At 44.5% G+C, this 21387-nt stretch overlaps 1 protein-coding gene across 8 annotated transcripts in view; it reads left to right on the top strand.

Moving 5' to 3' along the window:
- The window catches only part of asic1c (acid-sensing (proton-gated) ion channel 1c), a 186918-nt gene that overhangs the window by 147153 nt on the left and 18378 nt on the right, over positions 1-21387 (top strand). For 4 of the 8 annotated variants that reach the window (XM_015956706.3, XM_054741116.2, XM_015956707.3 and 1 more), the window contains exon 1: positions 15535-16315. The exons of the other annotated variants lie outside the window; for them this stretch is intronic. In XM_015956706.3, coding sequence (XP_015812192.1) covers positions 15674-16315 — 642 coding nt within the window. In that variant the 5' untranslated portion in view covers positions 15535-15673. Of the gene's footprint in view, positions 1-15534; positions 16316-21387 lie in introns of those variants that run through there. 8 annotated transcript variants of the gene reach the window in all.

Here is a 21387-nt window from a genome sequence, read left to right as displayed (position 1 = left end):
TTAGTCTTTTTAGTGTGTTTTCCCGCCGGTTTTTGTAGTTTTCCTTCCCCCTTAGAATATTAGTTATTTTTGCTGGCTCTTCTTGTCTTCAGGTTTTTACTCTTAGGTCATGTTAGTTTCCTCCCTGATTAGTTAATTGCTTTCACCTGGTTTCTCTCCCCACACACCTGCAGCCTATCTGCCTGCCATCATGCCCCAGTGTATATAACCCTGTCTGCGTCTCTATCTGTTGTTGGGTCATTGTCTTTTGTCACCTTTGTCTCGTTCCTCTCGCCAGTTTTTGATCTTCGTTTTTTGGATATTGTAGGTTTTGTTATTTGGGACTTTAGATTTTTTGTTTTTGGCTCCCTGCCTTTTTTGGATTTATTCTTAATAAAGGATTCTTGCTCCACTCAGTGTCATCTGGTTCTCTGCATCTTTGGGTCCTAACCTCCTCTTGGCTCCCCATCGTGACAGACGTAGATCTACTGGCTATCAGCAGCTAATGCAGGAAATAGGGGTAGAAGACTGTTTTCACATTTAGCCTGCACGTGAAATTCAGAGTGATCGTGTTTAAAAAATAACAAGTAAAAAACAATTTCTCAGGGAACTTGGTTTGATTGTGATCTAGGCTGCTTGGTGGCATAGTTGATGGCAGTGTTTCCTCACAAGAAGAAAGGTTGCAGGTTCAAATCTTTGCTGCGACCTTTCTGCATGGAGTTTGGCGCTCTCCTCGTGCATGTGTGGGTTTTCTCCAGGCATCCAGCTTCCTACCACAGATTATTGTTCCTAAGTGTGAGTGAGTGTGTGGCTGTCTTTGTCTCTGGGTGGTCCTGTGATGGACTGGAGGCCTGTCCAGGGTGTCCTTCGCCTCTCTCCAAATGACTATCCCTGCAAATCTACTGAGGAGTAAGTGGTTTGGATGATTAATGAGCGAGTGAGAAAGTATTGTAATCTAAAACTAAAACAAAATAATAATAAATGATGAGAATAAATGTAGTTTCTTTGCAACTTTCTGGATTTTTAAATGTATGCCCTATTTTCATGCTGCACTTTACCCCGTTGCACTTTTAAACTTCCTTTGACTAATTTCTGCTGGCTAAATAGATTCCAGAACAGATTAGCTATCAAAAGTCTCCAGCTAAGCAAATTAGAAGGAAAACATGCCACTAGCAAATGACAAGTAGCGAGGATATTTGAGAAGAGTTTATCAGTGTGGGACAGCAGACTGCAGACTCAAAGCTTGAGTGACAAGATTACCTTTTTTTTCCTGCCTGGAACGGAACAAGCCAGGAAGCAAGACAGCAGGTGAAGCGAGGTACATCTGTTTTTTATTGATGCAGACTATATCTTCCCTTCACCTGGTCTGACTGCAAAGGATCTATTGTGTTTTGGTTGTGTTATTTGTAGATCTTAAATAAGTAATAGGAAACTCTTCTTCCTTCCCTGAATCTACAAAATGTGTCGTAGCAATTAAAAAGCAGCACTTTCCTCAAAAGGGGAACATATTATGAAAAAAATATTTATTTTCCTTATAAAATGTGCATTAAATGTGCTTATTTTTAGACATTTTGATCTTCTTTGATGAATTTTATATGCTCCTTTGCCGTATAAGCCTCTCTTAGTTAAAAATCCATTCTGGCTTGCCTTGCGCTACTTGTGCTGCATACAGAGCAGCTGCTGCTTCTGTTTCAGAGCTCGACGAGGTTAGTTTCATTTAGAGTCAGACCACAAGATGTCTCCCTCTGCTAAAGAAGCTGCTCATCCACTAGAGTGACATTCTGATTGCAAATGTTTTTCCTGTTTCCTCTGGATTTCTATTTGTCTGGGTCACTTTAAATCACCCTGGAGCCAGATTGTCTCCGCTTGCTTTCCAGCAATGAAAACTCTGTTTTTTGTGTTTGTTGAGAGTTGTGAGTGCAACAAATATACTAATAACAATAAGTTAAACACATTTCTTTATTGGGTTCATTGCTTAAACCTAATATAACATTAACTGTAATTATGAAACAGCTTGAATATGTTTTTCAGAAGTGTTATTATGAAAATGTTATTTAAAAAATTCCCGTCTTACCCTCAGGTGGTCTCAGAGGCTTGGGAGCTTGAGGGTTCTGCAGTATCTTAGCTGTTCCTAGAGCTACACTTTTCTGGACTGAGATGACTGATGTTTTTCCTGGGATCTGCTTTAGTCACTCGTCCATTTTGGGGGTTTCTACCCCGATGTCCACAGGCACCACCGTCTTCACTCTCCAGGCTTTCTCAAGTTCTTTGAGGCCTGGTTCCTTTCCAGTTTCTCGTGTTCCTTTTTCCTGATGTTGTATCACTTGGTATTGCCACATCAACCACAACAGCTTTCCTCTGTTTATTTGTCTACCACCACAATGTCCGGTTGGTTCTCCATCACCTGTTTGTCGGTCTGGATCTGAAGGACCCACAGGAGCTTGGCTCGCTCATTCTCAACTACATTAGGGGGTGTTACCCACTTTGACCATGGGAGCTTCCAGTCCGTACTCTACAGAGATGTTTCTGTCCACGATGCCAGCCACTTGGTTGTATGTGTGTGTGTGTGTGTGTGTGTGTGTATATATATATATATATATATATATATATATATATATATATATATATATATATATATATTCTTTGATATTTACAACAGTTTGCTGCTTTTTTATGACCAACATAAACAAAAAAATTAAAATATCAATTCCCATCTCTCATCTCAATCACAAACAAAAGTATTTTCTTCATTTAGTGTCCCCCACTTTATTCTGCTATCTGTGTTGATTAGAAAGCATGTAAGCTACAATCACCTGTGGGTGATCTGGATTCAGGTCCTACATCTCTAGCTAAAGACTCTCTAAAGAGCTGAAGATCTCTCACCAGACCTTCCGAGCAGAATTGATCTAAGTCTACAACTTAAGTGGTGCAGACATGATTAACAGGGAACAGCAAACCTGAATCTGATCCAAACTGTCAAGAAATCTAAAGATCAGTCTGATTAATGGTCTAGACGACTTACGGCCTCAAGGACGTAGTGGGAGAAATTTAAAATCCCACAAGAGACAAGTCGCTCATTAACAACTTGGCATTCTTGACTTTAAGCTTATTTAATCGTTTAACAGAAATAATGACTATCTATTGATCTTGTGATGCAACCCTACCCAACATGTTGCTGTCAAAGCACACAAATGCACCTGCATAAACAGTGGCAGTGTGAATATTAATGCACCATTTCAGCTCTAGACTAATTGGACAATAATACAAGGTATTGCTTTATTTTTGGTTCCACCTTCATCTTTGCTCACTGCATTTGTGATGTGCATGTAATTGCTGCCAGGATTTCTTTGGGCTTTGAACATTCTCACTGGCCCTTGAAGGAATTCATCCTTTTTACTCAGTCAAAACTCTGCTCCTCCTCTAATGAGACCTCTGGGGTTCAGCTTGGATTTGAGATGAAAGCAGGGCGGTCAGTGCCCTTCCCAGACATCCAGGGATCAGTGACTCATACGTCATACGGCACATGTAAAAATCAAAGAAATAAACGCATCAAACGGCACCTGTTTTATCATCTTTTTTTAATCAAACATTAAATGACAGGGCTTTTATTTATTATTTTTTAAAATGATCAGTCACTCTGAGTTTAACATGCAAGTTAAACCCTATTTCCTGCATTAGGTTCTGATAGGGAAAAAACACTTGGTTCAGAAAAGCCTAACATTCATGGACTCAGCCATCTTGGCTTGTGAAGGAGAAAGGCTGTTGTTGGTTTAGTGTCCAGGAGAGAGCAGAGCATGTCTTGACTAGTAGAAGCTAACTGTTAGCATTAGCAACTCCACCACACAGCAGAACTCCTTCAGGCTTGTGTTATTTGTAGAGGTGTCAGTGTTGCATTGCAGTTAGCCAATCAGAGGCGAGATTCACGAATATTAGGAAATAACTCTCCAGATCCTGCAGTCTGCTTCCACTTCCTCCTCCGGCTGACTTCTACGTCCTCAAACATGTGCACCAGAGCTTTTTTTCCTCGAGAACAACTTACAAGGCTCTTCCTACAAGAGACCACTGCAAATGTACTAAAAATATAAGTCAACTTGACCTTTAATGTGAATGGATGAGTTTTGTATTTTATTACATGACTGAACAAGTACATGTACGTAAAAGCAACATACTGTATATCCAGAGCCCGGATGGGATCAGATGGAGACAATATCTTTTACAATTTCTTTGCCTACTCAAGCTCAGTCCAAATCAAATATCAAAGAAAATCCCTGATCAAATTTTATTTATTTATTCAAAGTGTTAAAAAAGTAAGAAATCAGCACGATTAGTAGAGCGATCTCAGATAAATGAAGATGTCACAGATCAAAATGTGAACATGCAAAGAGCTGAAACTGAATTATTGCTGTCATACAAATGAAACACACACTAAAAGGAGTAATGATGGTTTTTTTCTGTGTTGCCTCTGTGTAACCTCTGGAGCTCGGCATAATTAAACGGCCGTTTGATTTAAACAGCTGACGAGGGATGATTCTGAGGCTGTGAAGAGGCTTCTGGATCACAACCCCACCGAGCCTGAACAAGTGGAAAGGAGGAGATTGTACAATCAACTCCCTCGTAAAGCTCCTCATATCTGTTGACACGTGTCCAGAAATGCTGCCAATGAAGGAGATCCACGCAGCTGATCGATGAGGAAAAATAAAAGGCTTCAGCTTATATGGTTTTACTAAGGATGCTGTGTTGATGTTTTTCTGTGGTTTGTTGTTTTTTTAGGAGATTAGAGGCAGTTTATTTAAAATTATTATAATAATTTAAATCCACATAAAAAAAAGAGTTCCTATTTCTCATTTACAGAAAAAAAAACTTTTTTCCTCAGAGCTGTAGTGATCTGCAGCGCTCTGAAAGGCAGAGAATAGGTGTGGCGCTGACATGGCTTGCTGTTGCTGTTTGGGGAACCGATTCAAGCAATTAATTTAGGTGTTTTGCTGCTGGCAAGCTCTGAAAACTCAGGGATAATCACCAGATGTTACTTTCTATTTGTTTTTCTTCATTTGGGTAATTATTGATTCTAATATCTTCATACTACTGTTTAAAACTTTTATCTCGTGTCGTTACTGTCATGGTCTGCATCTGCGTCTTCCTGTCATGGTCTGCGTCTTCCTGTCATGGTCTGCATCTGCGTCTTCCTGTCATGGTCTGCATCTTCCTGTCATGGTCTGCATCTGCGTCTTCCTGTCATGGTCTGCGTCTGCATCTTCCTGTCATGGTCTGCGTCTGCGTCTTCCTGTCATGGTCTGCGTCTGGATCTTCCTGTCATGGTCTGCGTCTTCCTGTCATGGTCTGCGTCTGTGTCTTCCTGTCATGGGCTGCGTCTGGATCTTCCTGACATGGTCTGCATCTGCGTCTTCCTGTCATGGTCTGCGTCTGCGTCTTCCTGTCATTTTCTGCGTCTGCGTCTTCCTGTCATTTTCTGTGTCTGCGTCTTCCTGTCATGGTCTGCGTCTGCGTCTTCCTGTCATTTTCTGCGTCTGCGTCTTCCTGTCATGGTCTGCGTCTGGATCTTCCTGTCATGGTCTGCGTCTTCCTGTCATTTTCTGTGTCTGCGTCTTCCTGTCATGGTCTGCGTCTGCATCTTCCTGTCATGGTCTGCGTCTGCGTCTTCCTGTCATTTTCTGCGTCTGCATCTTCCTGTCATGGTCTGCATCTGCATCTTCCTGTCATGGTCTGCATCTTCCTTTCATGGTCTGCGTCTGCGTCTTCCTGTCATGGTCTGCGTCTGCGTCTTCCTGTCATGGTCTGCGTCTGCATCTTCCTGTCATGGTCTGCGTCTGCGTCTTCCTGTCATGGTCTGCGTCTGCGTCTTCCTGTCATGGTCTGCGTCTGCATCTTCCTGTCATGGTCTGCATCTTCCTGTCATGGTCTGCGTCTGCGTCTTCCTGTCATGGTCTGCATCTGCGTCTTCCTGTCATGGTCTGCATCTGCGTCTTCCTGTCATGGTCTGCATCTGCATCTACCTGTCATGGTCTGCATCTGCGTCTTCCTGTCATGGTCTGCGTCTACGTCTTCCTGTGATGGTCTGCATCTGCGTCTTCCTGTCATGGTCTGCGTCTACGTCTTCCTGTGATGGTCTCCATCTGCGTCTTCCTGTCATGGTCTGCGTCTTCCTGTCATGGTCTGCATCTTCCTGTCATGGTCTGCGTCTGCGTCTTCCTGTCATGGTCTGCGTCTTCCTGTCATGGTCTGCATCTTCCTGTCATGGTCTGCATCTGCGTCTTCCTGTCATGGTCTGCGTCTGCGTCTTCCTGTCATGGTCTGCATCTTCCTGTCATGGTCTGCATCTTCCTGTCATGGTCTGTGTCTTCCTGTCATGGTCTGCGTCTTCCTGTCATGGTCTGCATCTTCCTGTCATGGTCTGCATCTGCGTCTTCCTGTCATGGTCTGCGTCTGCGTCTTCCTGTCATGGTCTGCATCTGCGTCTTCTTGTCATGGTCTGCATCTGCGTCTTCCTGTCATGGTCTGCGTCTGCGTCTTCCTGTCATGGTCTGCGTCCTCCTGTCATGGTCTGCGTCTTCCTGTCATGGTCTGCGTCTTCCTGTCATGGTCTGCATCTGCGTCTTCCTGTCATGGTCTGCGTCTGCGTCTTCCTGTCATGGTCTGCGTCTTCCTGTCATGGTCTGCGTCTTCCTGTCATGGTCTGCATCTGCGTCTTCCTGTCATGGTCTGCATCTTCCTGTCATGGTCTGCATCTTCCTGTCATGGTCTGTGTCTTCCTGTCATGGTCTGCATCTTCCTGTCATGGTCTGCATCTGCGTCTTCCTGTCATGGTCTGCGTCTGCGTCTTCCTGTCATGGTCTGCATCTGCGTCTTCCTGTCATGGTCTGCATCTTCCTGTCATGGTCTGCATCTGCGTCTTCCTGTCATGGTCTGCGTCTGCGTCTTCCTGTCATGGTCTGCATCTGCGTCTTCTTGTCATGGTCTGCATCTGCGTCTTCCTGTCATGGTCTGCGTCTGCGTCTTCCTGTCATGGTCTGCGTCTTCCTGTCATGGTCTGCGTCTTCCTGTCATGGTCTGCATCTGCGTCTTCCTGTCATGGTCTGCATCTTCCTGTCATGGTCTGCATCTGCATCTTCCTGTCATGGTCTGCATCTGCGTCTTCCTGTCATGGTCTGCATCTGCGTCTTCCTGTCATGGTCTGCATCTTCCTGTCATGGTCTGCATCTTCCTGTCATGGTCTGCATCTGCGTCTTCCTGTCATGGTCTGCATCTGCGTCTTCCTGTCATGGTCTGCGTCTGCGTCTTCCTGTCATGGTCTGCATCTGCGTCTTCCTGTCATGGACTGCGTCTGCGTCTTCCTGTCATGGTCTGCATCTTCCTGTCATGGTCTGCATCTTCCTGTCATGGTCTGCGTCTTCCTGTCATGGTCTGCGTCTTCCTGTCATGGTCTGCATCTTCCTGTCATGGTCTGCATCTGCGTCTTCCTGTCATGGTCTGCGTCTGCATCTTCCTGTCATGGTCTGCATCTGCGTCTTCCTGTCATGGTCTGCGTCTGCGTCTTCCTGTCATGATCTGCATCTGTGTCTTCTTGTCATGGTCTGCATCTGCGTCGTCCTGTCATGGACTGCGTCTGCGTCTTCCTGTCATGGTCTGCATCTTCCTGTCCTGGTCTGCATCTTCCTGTCATGGTCTGCGTCTTCCTGTCATGGTCTGCGTCTTCCTGTCATGGTCTGCATCTGCATCTTCCTGTCATGGTCTGCATCTGCGTCTTCCTGTCATGGTCTGCGTCTGCGTCTTCTTGTCATGGTCTGCATCTGCGTCGTCCTGTCATGGTCTGCATCTGCGTCTTCCTGTCATGGTCTGCATCTGCGTCTTCTTGTCATGGTCTGCATCTGCGTCGTCCTGTCATGGTCTGCATCTGCATCTTCCTGTCATGGTCTGCGTCTGCGTCTTCTTGTCATGGTCTGCGTCTGCGTCTTCCTGTCATGGTCTGCGTCTGCATCTTCCTGTCATGGTCTGCATCTGCGTCTTCCTGTCATGGTCTGCGTCTGCGTCTTCCTGTCATGGTCTGCGTCTGCATCTTCCTGTCATGGTCTGCGTCTGCGTCTTCCTGTCATGGTCTGCATCTTCCTGTCATGGTCTGCATCTTCCTGTCGTGGTCTGCATCTGCGTCTTCCTGTCATGGTCTGCGTCTTCCTGTCATGGTCTGCATCTTCCTGTCATGGTCTGCGTCTGCATCTTCCTGTCATGGTCTGCATCTGCGTCTTCCTGTCATGGTCTGCATCTGCGTCTTCCTGTTATGGTCTGCGTCTTCCTGTCATGGTCTGCATCTTCCTGTCATGGTCTGCGTCTTCCTGTCATGGTCTGCGTCTTCCTGTCATGGTCTGCATCTTCCTGTCATGGTCTGCATCTGCATCTTCCTGTCATGGTCTGCATCTGCATCTTCCTGTCATGGTCTGCGTCTGCGTCTTCCTGTCATGGTCTGCATCTGCGTCTTCCTGTCATGGTCTGCATCTTCCTGTCATGGTCTGCGTCTTCCTGTCATGGTCTGCATCTTCCTGTCATGGTCTGCGTCTGCATCTTCCTGTCATGGTCTGCATCTGCGTCTTCCTGTCATGGTCTGCGTCTGCATCTTCCTGTCATGGTCTGCATCTGCGTCTTCCTGTCATGGTGTGCGTCTGCGTCTTCCTGTCATGGTCTGCATCTTCCTGTCATGGTCTGCGTCTTCCTGTCATGGTCTGCGTCTTCCTGTCATGGTCTGCGTCTGCATCTTCCTGTCATGGTCTGCATCTGCGTCTTCCTGTCATGGTCTGCGTCTGCATCTTCCTGTCATGGTCTGCATCTGCGTCTTCCTGTCATGGTGTGCACCTGCATCTTCCTGTCATGGTCTGCATCTGCGTCTTCCTGTCATGGTCTGCGTCTGCGTCTTCTTGTCATGGTCTGCGTCTGCGTCTTCCTGTCATGGTCTGCGTCTGCATCTTCCTGTCATGGTCTGCGTCTGCGTCTTCCTGTCATGGTCTGCGTCTGCGTCTTCCTGTCATGGTCTGCGTCTGCATCTTCCTGTCATGGTCTGTGTCTGTGTCTTCCTGTCATGGTCTGCATCTGAGTCTTCCTGTCATGGTCTGCATCTGCGTCTTCCTGTCATGGTCTGCGTCTGCATCTTCCTGTCATGGTCTGCATCTTCCTGTCATGGTCTGCGTCTGCGTCTTCCTGTAATGGTCTGCATCTTCCTGTCATGGTCTGCGTCTGCATCTTCCTGTCATGGTCTGCATCTGCGTCTTCCTGTCATGGTCTGCGTCTTCCTGTCATGGTCTGCGTCTGCATCTTCCTGTCATGGTCTGCGTCTGCGTCTTCCTGTCATGGTCTGCGTCTGCGTCTTCCTGTCATGGTCTGCATCTGCGTCTTCCTGTCATGGTCTGCGTCTGCGTCTTCCTGTCATGGTCTGCATCTGCGTCTTCCTGTCATGGTCTGCATCTTCCTGTCATGGTCTGCGTCTTCCTGTCATGGTCTGCATCTTCCTGTCATGGTCTGCATCTGCGTCTTCCTGTCATGGTCTGCGTCTGCATCTTCCTGTCATGGTCTGCGTCTGCGTCTTCCTGTCATGGTCTGCATCTGCGTCTTCCTGTCATGGTCTGCGTCTGCGTCTTCCTGTCATGGTCTGCATCTGCGTCTTCCTGTCATGGTCTGCGTCTGCGTCTTCCTGTCATGGTCTGCATCTTCCTGTCATGGTCTGCGCCTTCCTGTCATGGTCTGCATCTTCCTGTCATGGTCTGCATCTGCGTCTTCCTGTCATGGTCTGCGTCTGCATCTTCCTGTCATGGTCTGCGTCTGCGTCTTCCTGTCATGGTCTGCGTCTGCGTCTTCCTGTCATGGTCTGCATCTGCGTCTTCCTGTCATGGTCTGCGTCTGCGTCTTCCTGTCATGGTCTGCATCTGCGTCTTCCTGTCATGGTCTGCGTCTTCCTGTCATGGTCTGCGTCTTCCTGTCATGGTCTGCATCTTCCTGTCATGGTCTGCATCTGCGTCTTCCTGTCATGGTCTGCGTCTGCATCTTCCTGTCATGGTCTGCATCTGCGTCTTCCTGTCATGGTCTGCGTCTGCATCTTCCTGTCAAGGTCTGCGTCTTCCTGTCATGGTCTGCATCTTCCTGTCTTGGTCTGCGTCTGCGTCTTCCTGTAATGGTCTGCGTCTTCCTGTCGTGGTCTGCGTCTGCATCTTCCTGTCATGGTCTGCATCTGCGTCTTCCTGTAATGGTCTGCGTCTTCCTGTCATGGTCTGCGTCTGCATCTTCCTGTCATGGTCTGCGTCTGCGTCTTCCTGTCATGGTCTGCATCTTCCTGTCATGGTCTGCATCTGCGTCTTCCTGTCATGGTCTGCATCTGCGTCTTCCTGTCATGGTCTGTATCTGCGTCTTCCTGTCATGGTCTGCGTCTTCCTGTCATGGTCTGCGTCTGCGTCTTCCTGTCATGGTTTGCGTCTGCGTCTTCCTTCATATGTCTTCTGATGTTTCTCCATCCCTCTCTAGATTCCCTTTTGTGTCTCTTAGCGCCCCCATGTGTCCTTTGTCTGCGTCTCAGTTATGTGTCTTATGTTGTAGCCCTTTAATATCATTCCTCCCAGGTCCTGCCTGTGTCATTCATTGATCTTCAGCCTCTTTGTCCCCAGCTCGTTGTGTGTATCATTCCCCTGCTCAGTGTGTGTGTGTGTGTGTGTGTGTGTGTGTGTGTGTGTGTGTGTGTGTGTGTGTGTGTGTGTGTGTGTGTGTGTGTGTGTGTGTGTGTGTGTGTGTGTGTGTGTGTGAGTCCTTCCCTCAAGCCCTCACTCCACACACCTGCTTCCTGTTTCCTTAATTGTTCTCCCTGTGTATTTAAGCCCTGTCTTGTCTCTGTTTGGTGTCGGTCCATTGTTTGTAATTCTGTCATGTCTTCTCATGCCTCTCGTTTTTGGATCCAGTCTTCTTGTGCCTCTCGTGTTTTTGGATCTCCAGATCGTTATCTGGATTGTTGGACTTTGGCTCCCAGCCCTTTTGGATTTACTTTTGTTTTTTGGTCATCCTAAAATAAAAGGATTTTTTATTTATTCAACTTATGCCTCGTGTCATCCTGGGTTACTGCATTTTGGGTCCCACCAACCTCGTATCGTGACAGTTACCTCACCGTTAAATCCTACGTTTGGCCACAAACGGTATGTGTTTTAAAATGAAAACGAGCAAAAAAAAAAGTGGTTTTTGTTAAAAAAATGCAACATTCTTGTTTGTTGTATTCTGTTTATTTTGATGTTTAAGTAAAGAAAAACATGATTATGGAGGATAAGAATATATCTGAGGGACCCTAACCCATCCACAGCAAAATGCCTATATGGGACAACGGGCTGAGCTATAACATTGTGTTAATGGGACATTCATGCAAAACTCACCCTGATGGCTAAACTTTAGAGGCAAACTCAATTAAAAAAAGAAAAATATAATTGATGATTATAGAGATTTTAATATTAATTGGATGTATTTTTTAATTAAGATCATTTAATTTCCTTAACCATTCTATCTGTCTTGCCAATTTGTTGCTAGTAAGAAGTCCTTTTTTCATCTTTGATCTGAAGCACAACGTGTGAACTTCCAGAACAAAAGGGTCTAGAATACTGATTTATCTGACCATAACACACCTTTCTGCGGTGTGATGATCCATCCCAGATGCACCAGAGCTTTACGAAGTTTCTCTGTGCAAGGCTCTATTTTTCCTTTTTCTTTTTTGCACTTTAAAGTTTTAGCTGCTGTTTGTAAATGTAATTTGTAGCACTTCACAAAGGGTTTCCAAAAGTAATTCTGTCAGCTGTTGATGAGTAATAGTTCATGCTGCAGTGCCATTTGACGGATCAGAAATCACAGGTTTCCAGCTTAGACCTGCACTTTTCCTTATGGTGCAGCAAACTTCTCACCGAATCTTTGAAATTTTCTTTTATTTTAAGCTTTAGAAGTAGATACAGATCAAAAAACTAGATTTTTTACCACTTTGTTGACAAAAATGGATATCCTAGGCAGGATTTTACTTCTAAAAGTTTTGTGTAAGAAAACGCAAACAAAGTAGAATGTGATTTTTAGGCTTTAACTGTTTGCATTCACATGAAAGTCAAAGAAAAAAAAATCTTGGCAATTTTTCCAATATGTTCAAACGTTTTTCTTATTGGTTTTTGCACTTGGAGCAGTAATTATTATTCTGGTTGATAATCCATAATATGCTAAATTAAGACTCACATACTGTTGGGGACTGCAAACTTAAGCTAGAAAACAAACTAATGGCAGCTGCTCACACAGTAGGCGTGTCTATTTATTTGAGTATTATTATGGTCTAACTTATTCGTTAATTTGATACTTGACTTTATCTGTAAAACTTCTTATTTGCAGAGGGGAAATAATTCTTTCTTTTGCAATTGCAGATATATATAATCACCTAAAGGCCCTTTGTCACCGGTTCTGTTCATCACTTTTATGGACAGAATTTCTAGACGCAGCCGTGGTGTGGAGTGTGTCGAGTTTGGTGGCAGGAGAATCTCGTCTCTGCTTTTTGCGGATGATGTGGTCCTCCTAGCTTCATCCAGCTCTGACCTTCAGCTCTTGCTGGGTAGGTTCGCGGCCGAATGTGAAGCGGCTGGGATGAGGATCAGCACCTCCAAATCTGAGACCATGGTTCTCGACCGGAAAAGGGTGGCTTGCCACCTCCGGGTCGGGGGAGAGGTCCTACCTCAAGTGGAGGAGTTTAAGTATCTCGGGGTCTTGTTCACGAGTGAGGGTAGGAGGGATCGGGAGATCGACAGGCGGATTGGTTCGGCGTCTGCAGTGATGCGGACGCTGAGCCGATCTGTCGTGGGGAAGAGGGAGCTGAGCCAGAAAGCCAGGCTCTCGATTTACCGGTCGATCTACGTCCCAATCCTCACCTATGGTCATGAGCTTTGGGTAATGACCGAAAGAACGAGATCGCGGATACAAGCGGCCGAAATGAGTTTCCTCCGTAGGGTGGCCGGGCTCAGCCTTAGAGATAGGGTGAGGAGCTCGGACATTCGGGAGGGACTCGGAGTAGAACCGCTGCTCCTCCGGATCGAAAGGAGCCAGTTGAGGTGGTTTGGGCATCTGGTCAGGATGCCTCCTGGACGCCTCCCCGGGGAGGTGTTTCGGGCATGTCCTGCCGGCAGAAGGCCCCCGGGTCGACCCAGGACACGTTGGAGAGGTTACATCTCCAATCTGGTCCGGGAACGCCTTGGGGTCCTGCCGGAGGAGCTGGTGGAGAAGGCCGGGGAGAGGACGGCCTGGAGCTCCCTAGTTGGGATGCTGCCCCCGCGACCCGGACCCGGATAAGCGGAGGAAGACGAGACGAGACCTAAAGGATTATTAGGAACACCTGTTCAATTTCTCCTTAATGCAATTATCTAATCAACCAATCACATGTCAGTTGCTTCAATGCATTTAGGGGTGTGGTCCTGGTCAAGACAATCTCCAGAGCTCCAAACTGAACGTCAGAATGGGAAAGAAAGGTGATTTAAGCAGTTTTGAGCGTGGCATGGTTGTTGGTGCCAGACGGGCTAGTCTGAGTATTTCACAATCTGCTCAGTTACTGGGATTTTCACACACAACCATTTCTAGGGTTTACAAAGAATGGTGTGAAAAGGGAAAAACATCCAGTATGCGGCAGTCCTGTGGGCGAAAACACCTTGTTGATGCTAGCGGTCAGAGGAGAATGGGCCGACTGATTCAAGCTGATAGAAGAGCAACTTTGACTGAAATAACAACTCGTTACATCCGAGGAATGCAGCAAAGCATTTGTGAAGCCACGACACGCATAAACTTGAGGCGGATGAGCTACAACAGCAGAAGACCCCACCGGGTACCACTCATCTACACTACAAATAGGAAAAAGAGGCTACAATTTGCACCAGCTCACCGAAATTGGACAGTTAAAGACTGGAAAAATGTTGCCTGGTCTGATAAGTCTCGATTTCTTTTGAGACATTCAAATGGTAGAGTCAGAATTTGGCGTAAACAGAATGAGAACATGGATCCATCATGCCTTGTTACCACTGTGCAGGCTGCTGCTGCTGGTGGTGGTGTAATGGTGTGGGGGATGTTTTCTTGGCACACTTTAGGCCCCTTAGTGCCAATTGGGCATGGTTTAAATGCCACAGGCTACCTGAGCATTGTTTCTGACCATGTCCATCCCTTCTTGACTACCATGTACCCATCTTCAGATGGCAACGTCCAGCAGGATAACGCACCATGTCATAAAGCTCCAATAATTTCAAAATGCTTTCTTGAACATGACAATGAGTTCACTGTACTACAATGGCCCCCACAGTCAAACCGATAGAGTATCTTTGGGATGTGGTGGAACGGGAGCTTCGTGCATCCCACAAATCTCCATCAACTGCAAGATGCCATCCTATCAATATCAATATATTTCTGAAGAATGCTTTCAGCGTCTTGTTGAATCAATGCCACGTAGAATTAAGGCAGTTCTGAAGGTGAAAGAGGGTCAAGCACCGTATTAGTATGGTGTTCCTAATAATCCTTTAGGTGTGTGTGTGTGTGTGTGTGTGTGTATATATATATATATATATATATACATACATACATTTCTCTACTAATCATATTGTTGAAGACTGTATTTCTGTAGGGTTTTATCAGTTTGTCTGTGACTCTCCTATCACAGACTGACAAATTATGTTTGTCTTAAAGGATAATCAGCATAATATAGAATAAAGAAAATGAAACAGAATATTAAGTCCCTCTCAAATGGAGAAAAGCAAGTCTAATAGCAACAAGAGCCACAGCTGCAGTCATCATGCAGACAGCTGTCATTAAATAGGAGTTTGTGAAATTGTCTTAAAGAAGTGAACACAAAAGAGATTTTTTTCTTCACTCAGCTCATCAGTTATACAGATTTGTAGATCGACAAGCGAGCTGCAGATGAGACTTCATCTTCTTGTTTCTGCAGATTTTCTTTTATGATAGAAATTTCTACTTTGATCAGTACCACCACTCTCCGCCTCTCTGTACCCATTGGAGGTCTACTTCATCACCAGAGGAAAACAATTTTCATCCACTGGCTCCGCCTCATTCTGCATTCGACTGAGAAGAGTGTGGGGGGTGGGTGGGGGGCAACAAGCTTTATTTTTTTCTTTCTGCAAGCTTCAAGTCAACGTGCTAAAAGAAGCTTTTTCAATCTGTGGAAAAGCGAGGAGTAACATTCTGGACAGCTGCTGCAATAAGAAGCCTAAACCAGTAAGTATTGTCTGGCTCTGGGGAGGGAGATGGAGGAGTGAAAGATCTGAGCAACAGAGGTAAGTCTCTCCGGATTGTCAGAGTGATTACCTCTGGGAGTGAAGCCGTCGCTCACATCGGCAACAATCACGCCCGTGTACCTCTTGATGAAGGACCGGTGATAATTGCGGTGGATATTATTGTCACTGGAACGATTCAGCCTACTTTATGATAAAGGAATCATCCTGGAAATCAAATTGACTTGCCCAGAAAAAGAACTGTTTCTTTTGTTAGTTTTTTTTTTAATTTTTTAAGGCTGTACACCTGGATCTCAGTCTCTCCTATGTAACATTTCTGACTCATAAACTAAGTGATGCATGTGAAAGCCCCTGAAAAAGAATTGTGGTCTGCTGAAGGCTACTGAGAAACTGCGCTTGATCACGAAGCACTTGCAATTATGGTTCAGGCGTCCACATCTGAATCAATCGTCCTGGGGCCACACAAACCAAATGAAGCCCAAGAGACTGATCTCCATCGCTCAGAGCTTAGATCTCCTGAATCAAAGCTGAAGGAGATAACAGTGAGCTTTGTAAGGAGGACCAAAATCCACGGTTTGAAGTTTATCTTCTGTCCGACCAAGTCTAGACCGCAACAGATCATCTGGAGCCTGGCTTTTTGCCTTTGCATCAGTCTGCTCTGCACCTGGTCATGGAATCGAATCCTCTATCTGTCGTCCTACCCCGCCATCACAAAGATCTACATGGTTTGGGCTCACAACATGTCCTTCCCAGCGGTTACATTTTGCAACAAGAATGTGTTTCGCGTTTCCACTCTGACCAAGGAGGATCTCTATCACAGTGGCTACTGGATGGATCTCTTGTACTCAAATCACACGGTGATAAAGAGGAGCATGTCAATTCTCAAAGACAGCCACAAACCAGCTCTCCTGAGCCTGCTGGACTTTCAGAACTACACCCCGCCTTCAGATTACCGCGTGAACACCACAGAGATGATGGGGCGCCTTGGACACCAGCTGGAGGACATGCTGCTGGAGTGCCGGTTTCGTGGAGATGGCTGCACCCACAAAAACTTCAGCACTGTATGTAAAGAGAAAAATCTGGTGTTTTTCAGGTGTGGGGATGAGTGTTGTTCACAAGATACATTAATAATTCATCTGACAAAGCTGTTCTACAGCAGGATTTTTCTCAGGGTGTTGCAAGATGTTGATGTTCAGCAGCTGCAAAGATGCCTGTCCTGTTTCTAGTTCTCAAACATGACAGCCTCCTCTCCTTTAAACCAACATCCTCAAAGATCTAAAATAAAACAAACCCAAAGCTGTCTTTATGTTTACTGTGTGACATCAGTGACAGCATTTTCCAAATGTCTTTTTTAATCTAGATGTGTTCACTGACGAGTTCCTGCAGCACAATAAAACATTAGTGATGAAAATAGAGAAGAAAAATCAGAGCATTAATAATTCAGCCATTGTAGATGAGTCCAAATTAAAATTTTTAGCTTTTCTAATTGAACATCTGCTGGGCACAGGGAATCCAGGCTATGCTCAAAGTTAAAAAAGGGCATGTTGAGCAGCATATCCAACTAAATAAAGGTAAACGCAATTCAGCAACGTATTCGTCATATTTATAAAATATGTATTTAAAATGACATAAATATAAATTATTTTATTAAATTACTTAATTTATTTTTGTAGCTGTGAATACTTGTTTGTTATTATTATTTTTTGTAATTCTGACACGGTCTTGAAATCAAGATGCAAGGTTGAAAATGGAACACGAACACCAAAGCGACATCGAGTATGTGGAGGTTGTAGTTGCAACAATAGCAAGGGCGTCAGTTTGTTTTCAGAATTGCTGGGGACAATAACCATACACTTGAGTGGGGTTTAAAAATTGCTGGGGACAATAAAGTAGGCTAGCACAGGGGTCGGCAAACCGCGGCTCTGGAGCCGCATGCGGCTCTTCCATCCATCTGATGCGGCTCTCTGTGCTTATAAAATAATGAATGGATATTTAAATAAAATGCTTTATATTTTACTGCATTAATTTTACACCTGTATGCCAATTCTAAATGTAAAGATTATCTGCGTAAACCTGAACAGGTCCAACCCGGTCTGCGGTGGTTGACCGGTCACGCTTGTGCGTAATCATATCGGCACTTTATGAGCTGAAGAGGATGTGAGATTCTGGGATTCTCCTCAGACGGCTCCTGGATGTGTCGCCACATTGGAGACAGGAACAAGCACTATTCAGCCAAAGTTTCATAATCAGGGAACATTTTCTAAGTGACAAGTCTCTCTGAGAGACAGGGTTTGGAAAACACTCGCTTCAGTGGGAGGAATCTTCCCGCATGCGCTCTGGTTCTCTGGGTGGCTCTGGGGTTAATCAAGTTTAATTGTTTCTCTTTGCAACAATCTTCACAGGAAGGCAAAACAGTTAAACGGCAGGTTACATATATTTCCATTTGACTGTTTATTTTGACAGATGAACTCAAGGATGTTGCTTGGTTTGAAAGAATTACCCAGACGCACACGGATGCGCATGGATGAGCTGACATTTTAATTGTTAACGCACATCGCGGAGGTAAAATATTCCCATCAGAACATCAGAGCTTTAAACTGGACACTGTGTTCAGCGCGGCTCGGAGCGCCCACGGTGGACAGTGAGCTGAAGATCTGGGGTTCCAGCGCAGTGCAGAACCACGCGCATGCGATGATTTCCTCCCACTGAAACAGTCTGGAAACCCGGTCTCTCTGAGGGATGTGCCACTTGGAAAAATGTTCTTTTTATGAAATTATGAAACTTTGGCTGAACAGTGCTTGTTCCCATCTCTAATATGGAGACGCATGACGCGTAGAGACATTTGATCACGCACAAAGTTTATGTGGAGCAGAAGCGGTCGGGCCACGGCAGGTGAAATGTTCCTAGCCTACATGAAGTGAAACTGTTTAATTGTAACATTAATGTGTTACTGGACACGCTGGTCTGGTTGGTTAGACCAGTGTTTGAAGTGGAAAACACACACACACACACACACACACCAATTAAAATAATGCTGATAGCATGGACTAGAAGACAGGTGATGGTTTACGTATTTAAATGATGATCAGGCTGCTGTAAAATGTAATCTCCATCCACATCCAGACAGAATTATCCTCTATTCTGTCTCTATTTGCTCTGCTCTTGTCTGGGCTGACGTAGCTGACGCTGCGCGCCTAACTAGCGGCTGATGCACATTTTACGCATTTGGAGAGGTGGACTGGATGCTTTGCGTTTACTGGAAGATGGTCCACTTAACGCACGGGTGTAGACTAAATATTAATGACAAATGAATGAAAATTAAATTGTGAGTTTTTACTTCATATTTTATAAATAAAAAGGACGGGGGAACACATTTATGACGTCTTTTTAAACGAAATTTTCTAGCGCGACCTGCCTGCTTCACTTAAGTCACTGCTTATTAAGGTCCGTCCAAAATTACCGTGGGAAACGGGTAATAATGGCTCTTTGATGGGAATAGGTTGCCGACCCCTGGTGTAAGATCTGAGCTGGTAAAACAAAAATCCTCATCAGCAGGCGTTTTTGAAAGTGGGGGGGACACAGCTGCCAATCACAAATTTTGCCGGGGACATGTCCCCGGTGTCCCTGGTTAAAATGACGCCTATGAACAATAGCACAAGGTTTCCAGCCTTCGAGATGCCAGGTTCACTGCAGATATGTGAAAGGTTTTATTTAGGCTTCACCTAAACTGACTCTGATTACAGATCTTTTATGGTTGCTTCTCTTCTTAGAAGGATAACGACATCTTCTGGGCTCAGAAGCAGCTGCTTGACTAGCCGAGTCCACCATTTCCACAGCGCCAGCCTCGCTGCACCGAGCCGACTGTTCTGCAACCTGCAGTGGTGCCCTCTATTGGCTGGAAGATGTAAACATAAACCCTGTGTCGTGCCCGTTAAAAGAAATATATGATTATTTTTTTAATTAGAATTAAGCTTTTAAATAAAATGCAGTAAATTCTGCACACCTCTAAATGCCTCGTGGTGGTATCATGTTTTAAAAAAATATAGCCTTTTATTAAATTGTTCTAAATTCAACCTTCAAAGAACAAGTAACACCTAAATTAATTTATTTCTTGCTGATAACCTGTATTGATGAGTGTCTAATAGTGCTGTAGACGTGCAATCATTCGCTCTCTCGGACCGCCAGGCGACGCCTCTTTTAGAAGAGTTTTCCTAACAGGAAGTATGGATGAAATAAGTCTCCACCCATGCCTTGACTCCCACTTTAAGACAGCTACGTTTAGTTTGGGGTGAATAGCTCAAGCAGCAAGGGAAATGTTTGAATGTGTGTTGGTTCAAATCCATCCATCCGTCCGTCCATCCATCCATCCAGAAGAAAATCAAAGGTGTAAATTAGTTAAGAATGTTCTTTTTACATCACATCCTATATAGCCCATGGATTTACTAACGTTTCTCATCAAACCACCAATGAAATACTGTTAGAGGAGAAGTTCAGACATATACTTTTAGTTCAGAATCTTCTAATTTTGGGAAACACTGGAAAGCTGGTTGGTCATTAGGTCATTGGTTTGGTGTGCAGGAGGTCCAGAGTTCAAAGATGATGCAGTACATTTTAGACATTATGTGTGACAACATAAAATATAAAAAAAGTTTTCTTGTGTACCTCATTCTGTAGAGCTTTGGGTTGGTGTGTGAATGATTTCAATGAGAAGCACTTGTTGTGTGGGAATTGAGTTCAAAGCTCATGACCGTTAACCTTTTAAATACAAAAGCTGAAAACGACTCAGCGACTAGTTTGAATCCTGCAGGAGAACGGACCTGGATCAGTGTGTCTACTCTGAAAGAGGTTGAGGAAGGGGCTTGATTCCCTCTCTGAGTTACTGAGAGGAAAATGTGGGGGTTATGTTGATTGGAATGGTGTCATTTGGAAATTTAGCAGAATTGGCAACATTACCATCAGCGTGTGAATGGCTGAATAATACACTGTAAAGTGCTTTGGAGTCCTCTGACTGAAAGTGCTATACAAGTGCAGGTGTGTAAAGTATTGCAAGAGTCAAATGCTCCTTGTGACTTCAGTTTTTCTGCTTTAATAATAGTTTAAAACCTTTTCACTAATAAAACGTCATCGTTGAGACCAGGAAGTCAGTCACACATGGTGATATGTGGATTTAAGCTGCATCTGAATCATGTCATGCAGCTTTGCTGAAGTGCTGAACTGCTGGCTTTTCTTCTTTTATTCAATGTTCCGTCTAAATTTTTTACAACAGTCACCAGTTCGATAGTTTGGAGACCTCATTATAAAGCCAGCAGGGAGAAAAGCCGTTGCTGTGTCTGTCTGAGTCTGGACGTGAAACACTGGCTCGGATCTCTGGAGATGAGCTCCGCCCCCACTGCTTAAGTTTTTACCAGCTGGCTCTTTCAACACACTGGATAATGCTGAAAATGTCCCATGAAAATGCATTTATGCCTTTCATGTAAGATGTGAAAACACATATAGTTTCAGTCTGAATTTGGTTTTTTACATTGCTGCATAGGAAATTAACCCTTTGATGCATGAATTATGAAATCTTCAACCATGATTTTTTTAAACAATTTTTTCATTCATTTTTAGGTGCGAATGAAACAAATTTCAACAAATATCTTTTGTAATGTTTTGTTAATTTACAATTAATTTATTACATGTCAACCTCAGTGGACAGCCTGCATTCTGAACATGAAATATGTTGGCTTGACTTACTGAAGTCCAAATGGAGGGGCTCACGTGCAATAAATTCTTCAACAGCTGTGCTTAATAACAAAAATAAATAAATAACAATTTTGAATACCTGTCCACTGTAGTGACCATTATGCATCAAAGGGTTAAAATATTTGGACATATCTGACCATTAATTGGAAATTATGACTACGTTTGGCTAACTATGCTTTATATTTTACAAGCTCTTTTTTTCTACCTAACTCCATGCATCCAATAGAGAATCCTTTAGACTTTTATGCACAGTAAAGTAATTTTGCAAACTACAACGCCACTTCCAAAGTTACTTAAATCTTCTTTCTGATGTCTGAACTTCAGAAACTCATCTTCACCACATCTTGATGGTTAAAGTAACTGAGTCGATGCTATGCTATTGGCTGTT

The sequence above is a fragment of the Nothobranchius furzeri genome, chromosome 11 (assembly GCF_043380555.1).
Source record: "Nothobranchius furzeri strain GRZ-AD chromosome 11, NfurGRZ-RIMD1, whole genome shotgun sequence".
In the NCBI taxonomy this organism is placed as follows: domain Eukaryota; kingdom Metazoa; phylum Chordata; class Actinopteri; order Cyprinodontiformes; family Nothobranchiidae; genus Nothobranchius; species Nothobranchius furzeri.
The sequence above is the reverse complement of the archived record's forward strand: the minus strand, read 5'-3'. Positions and strand labels throughout refer to the sequence as shown.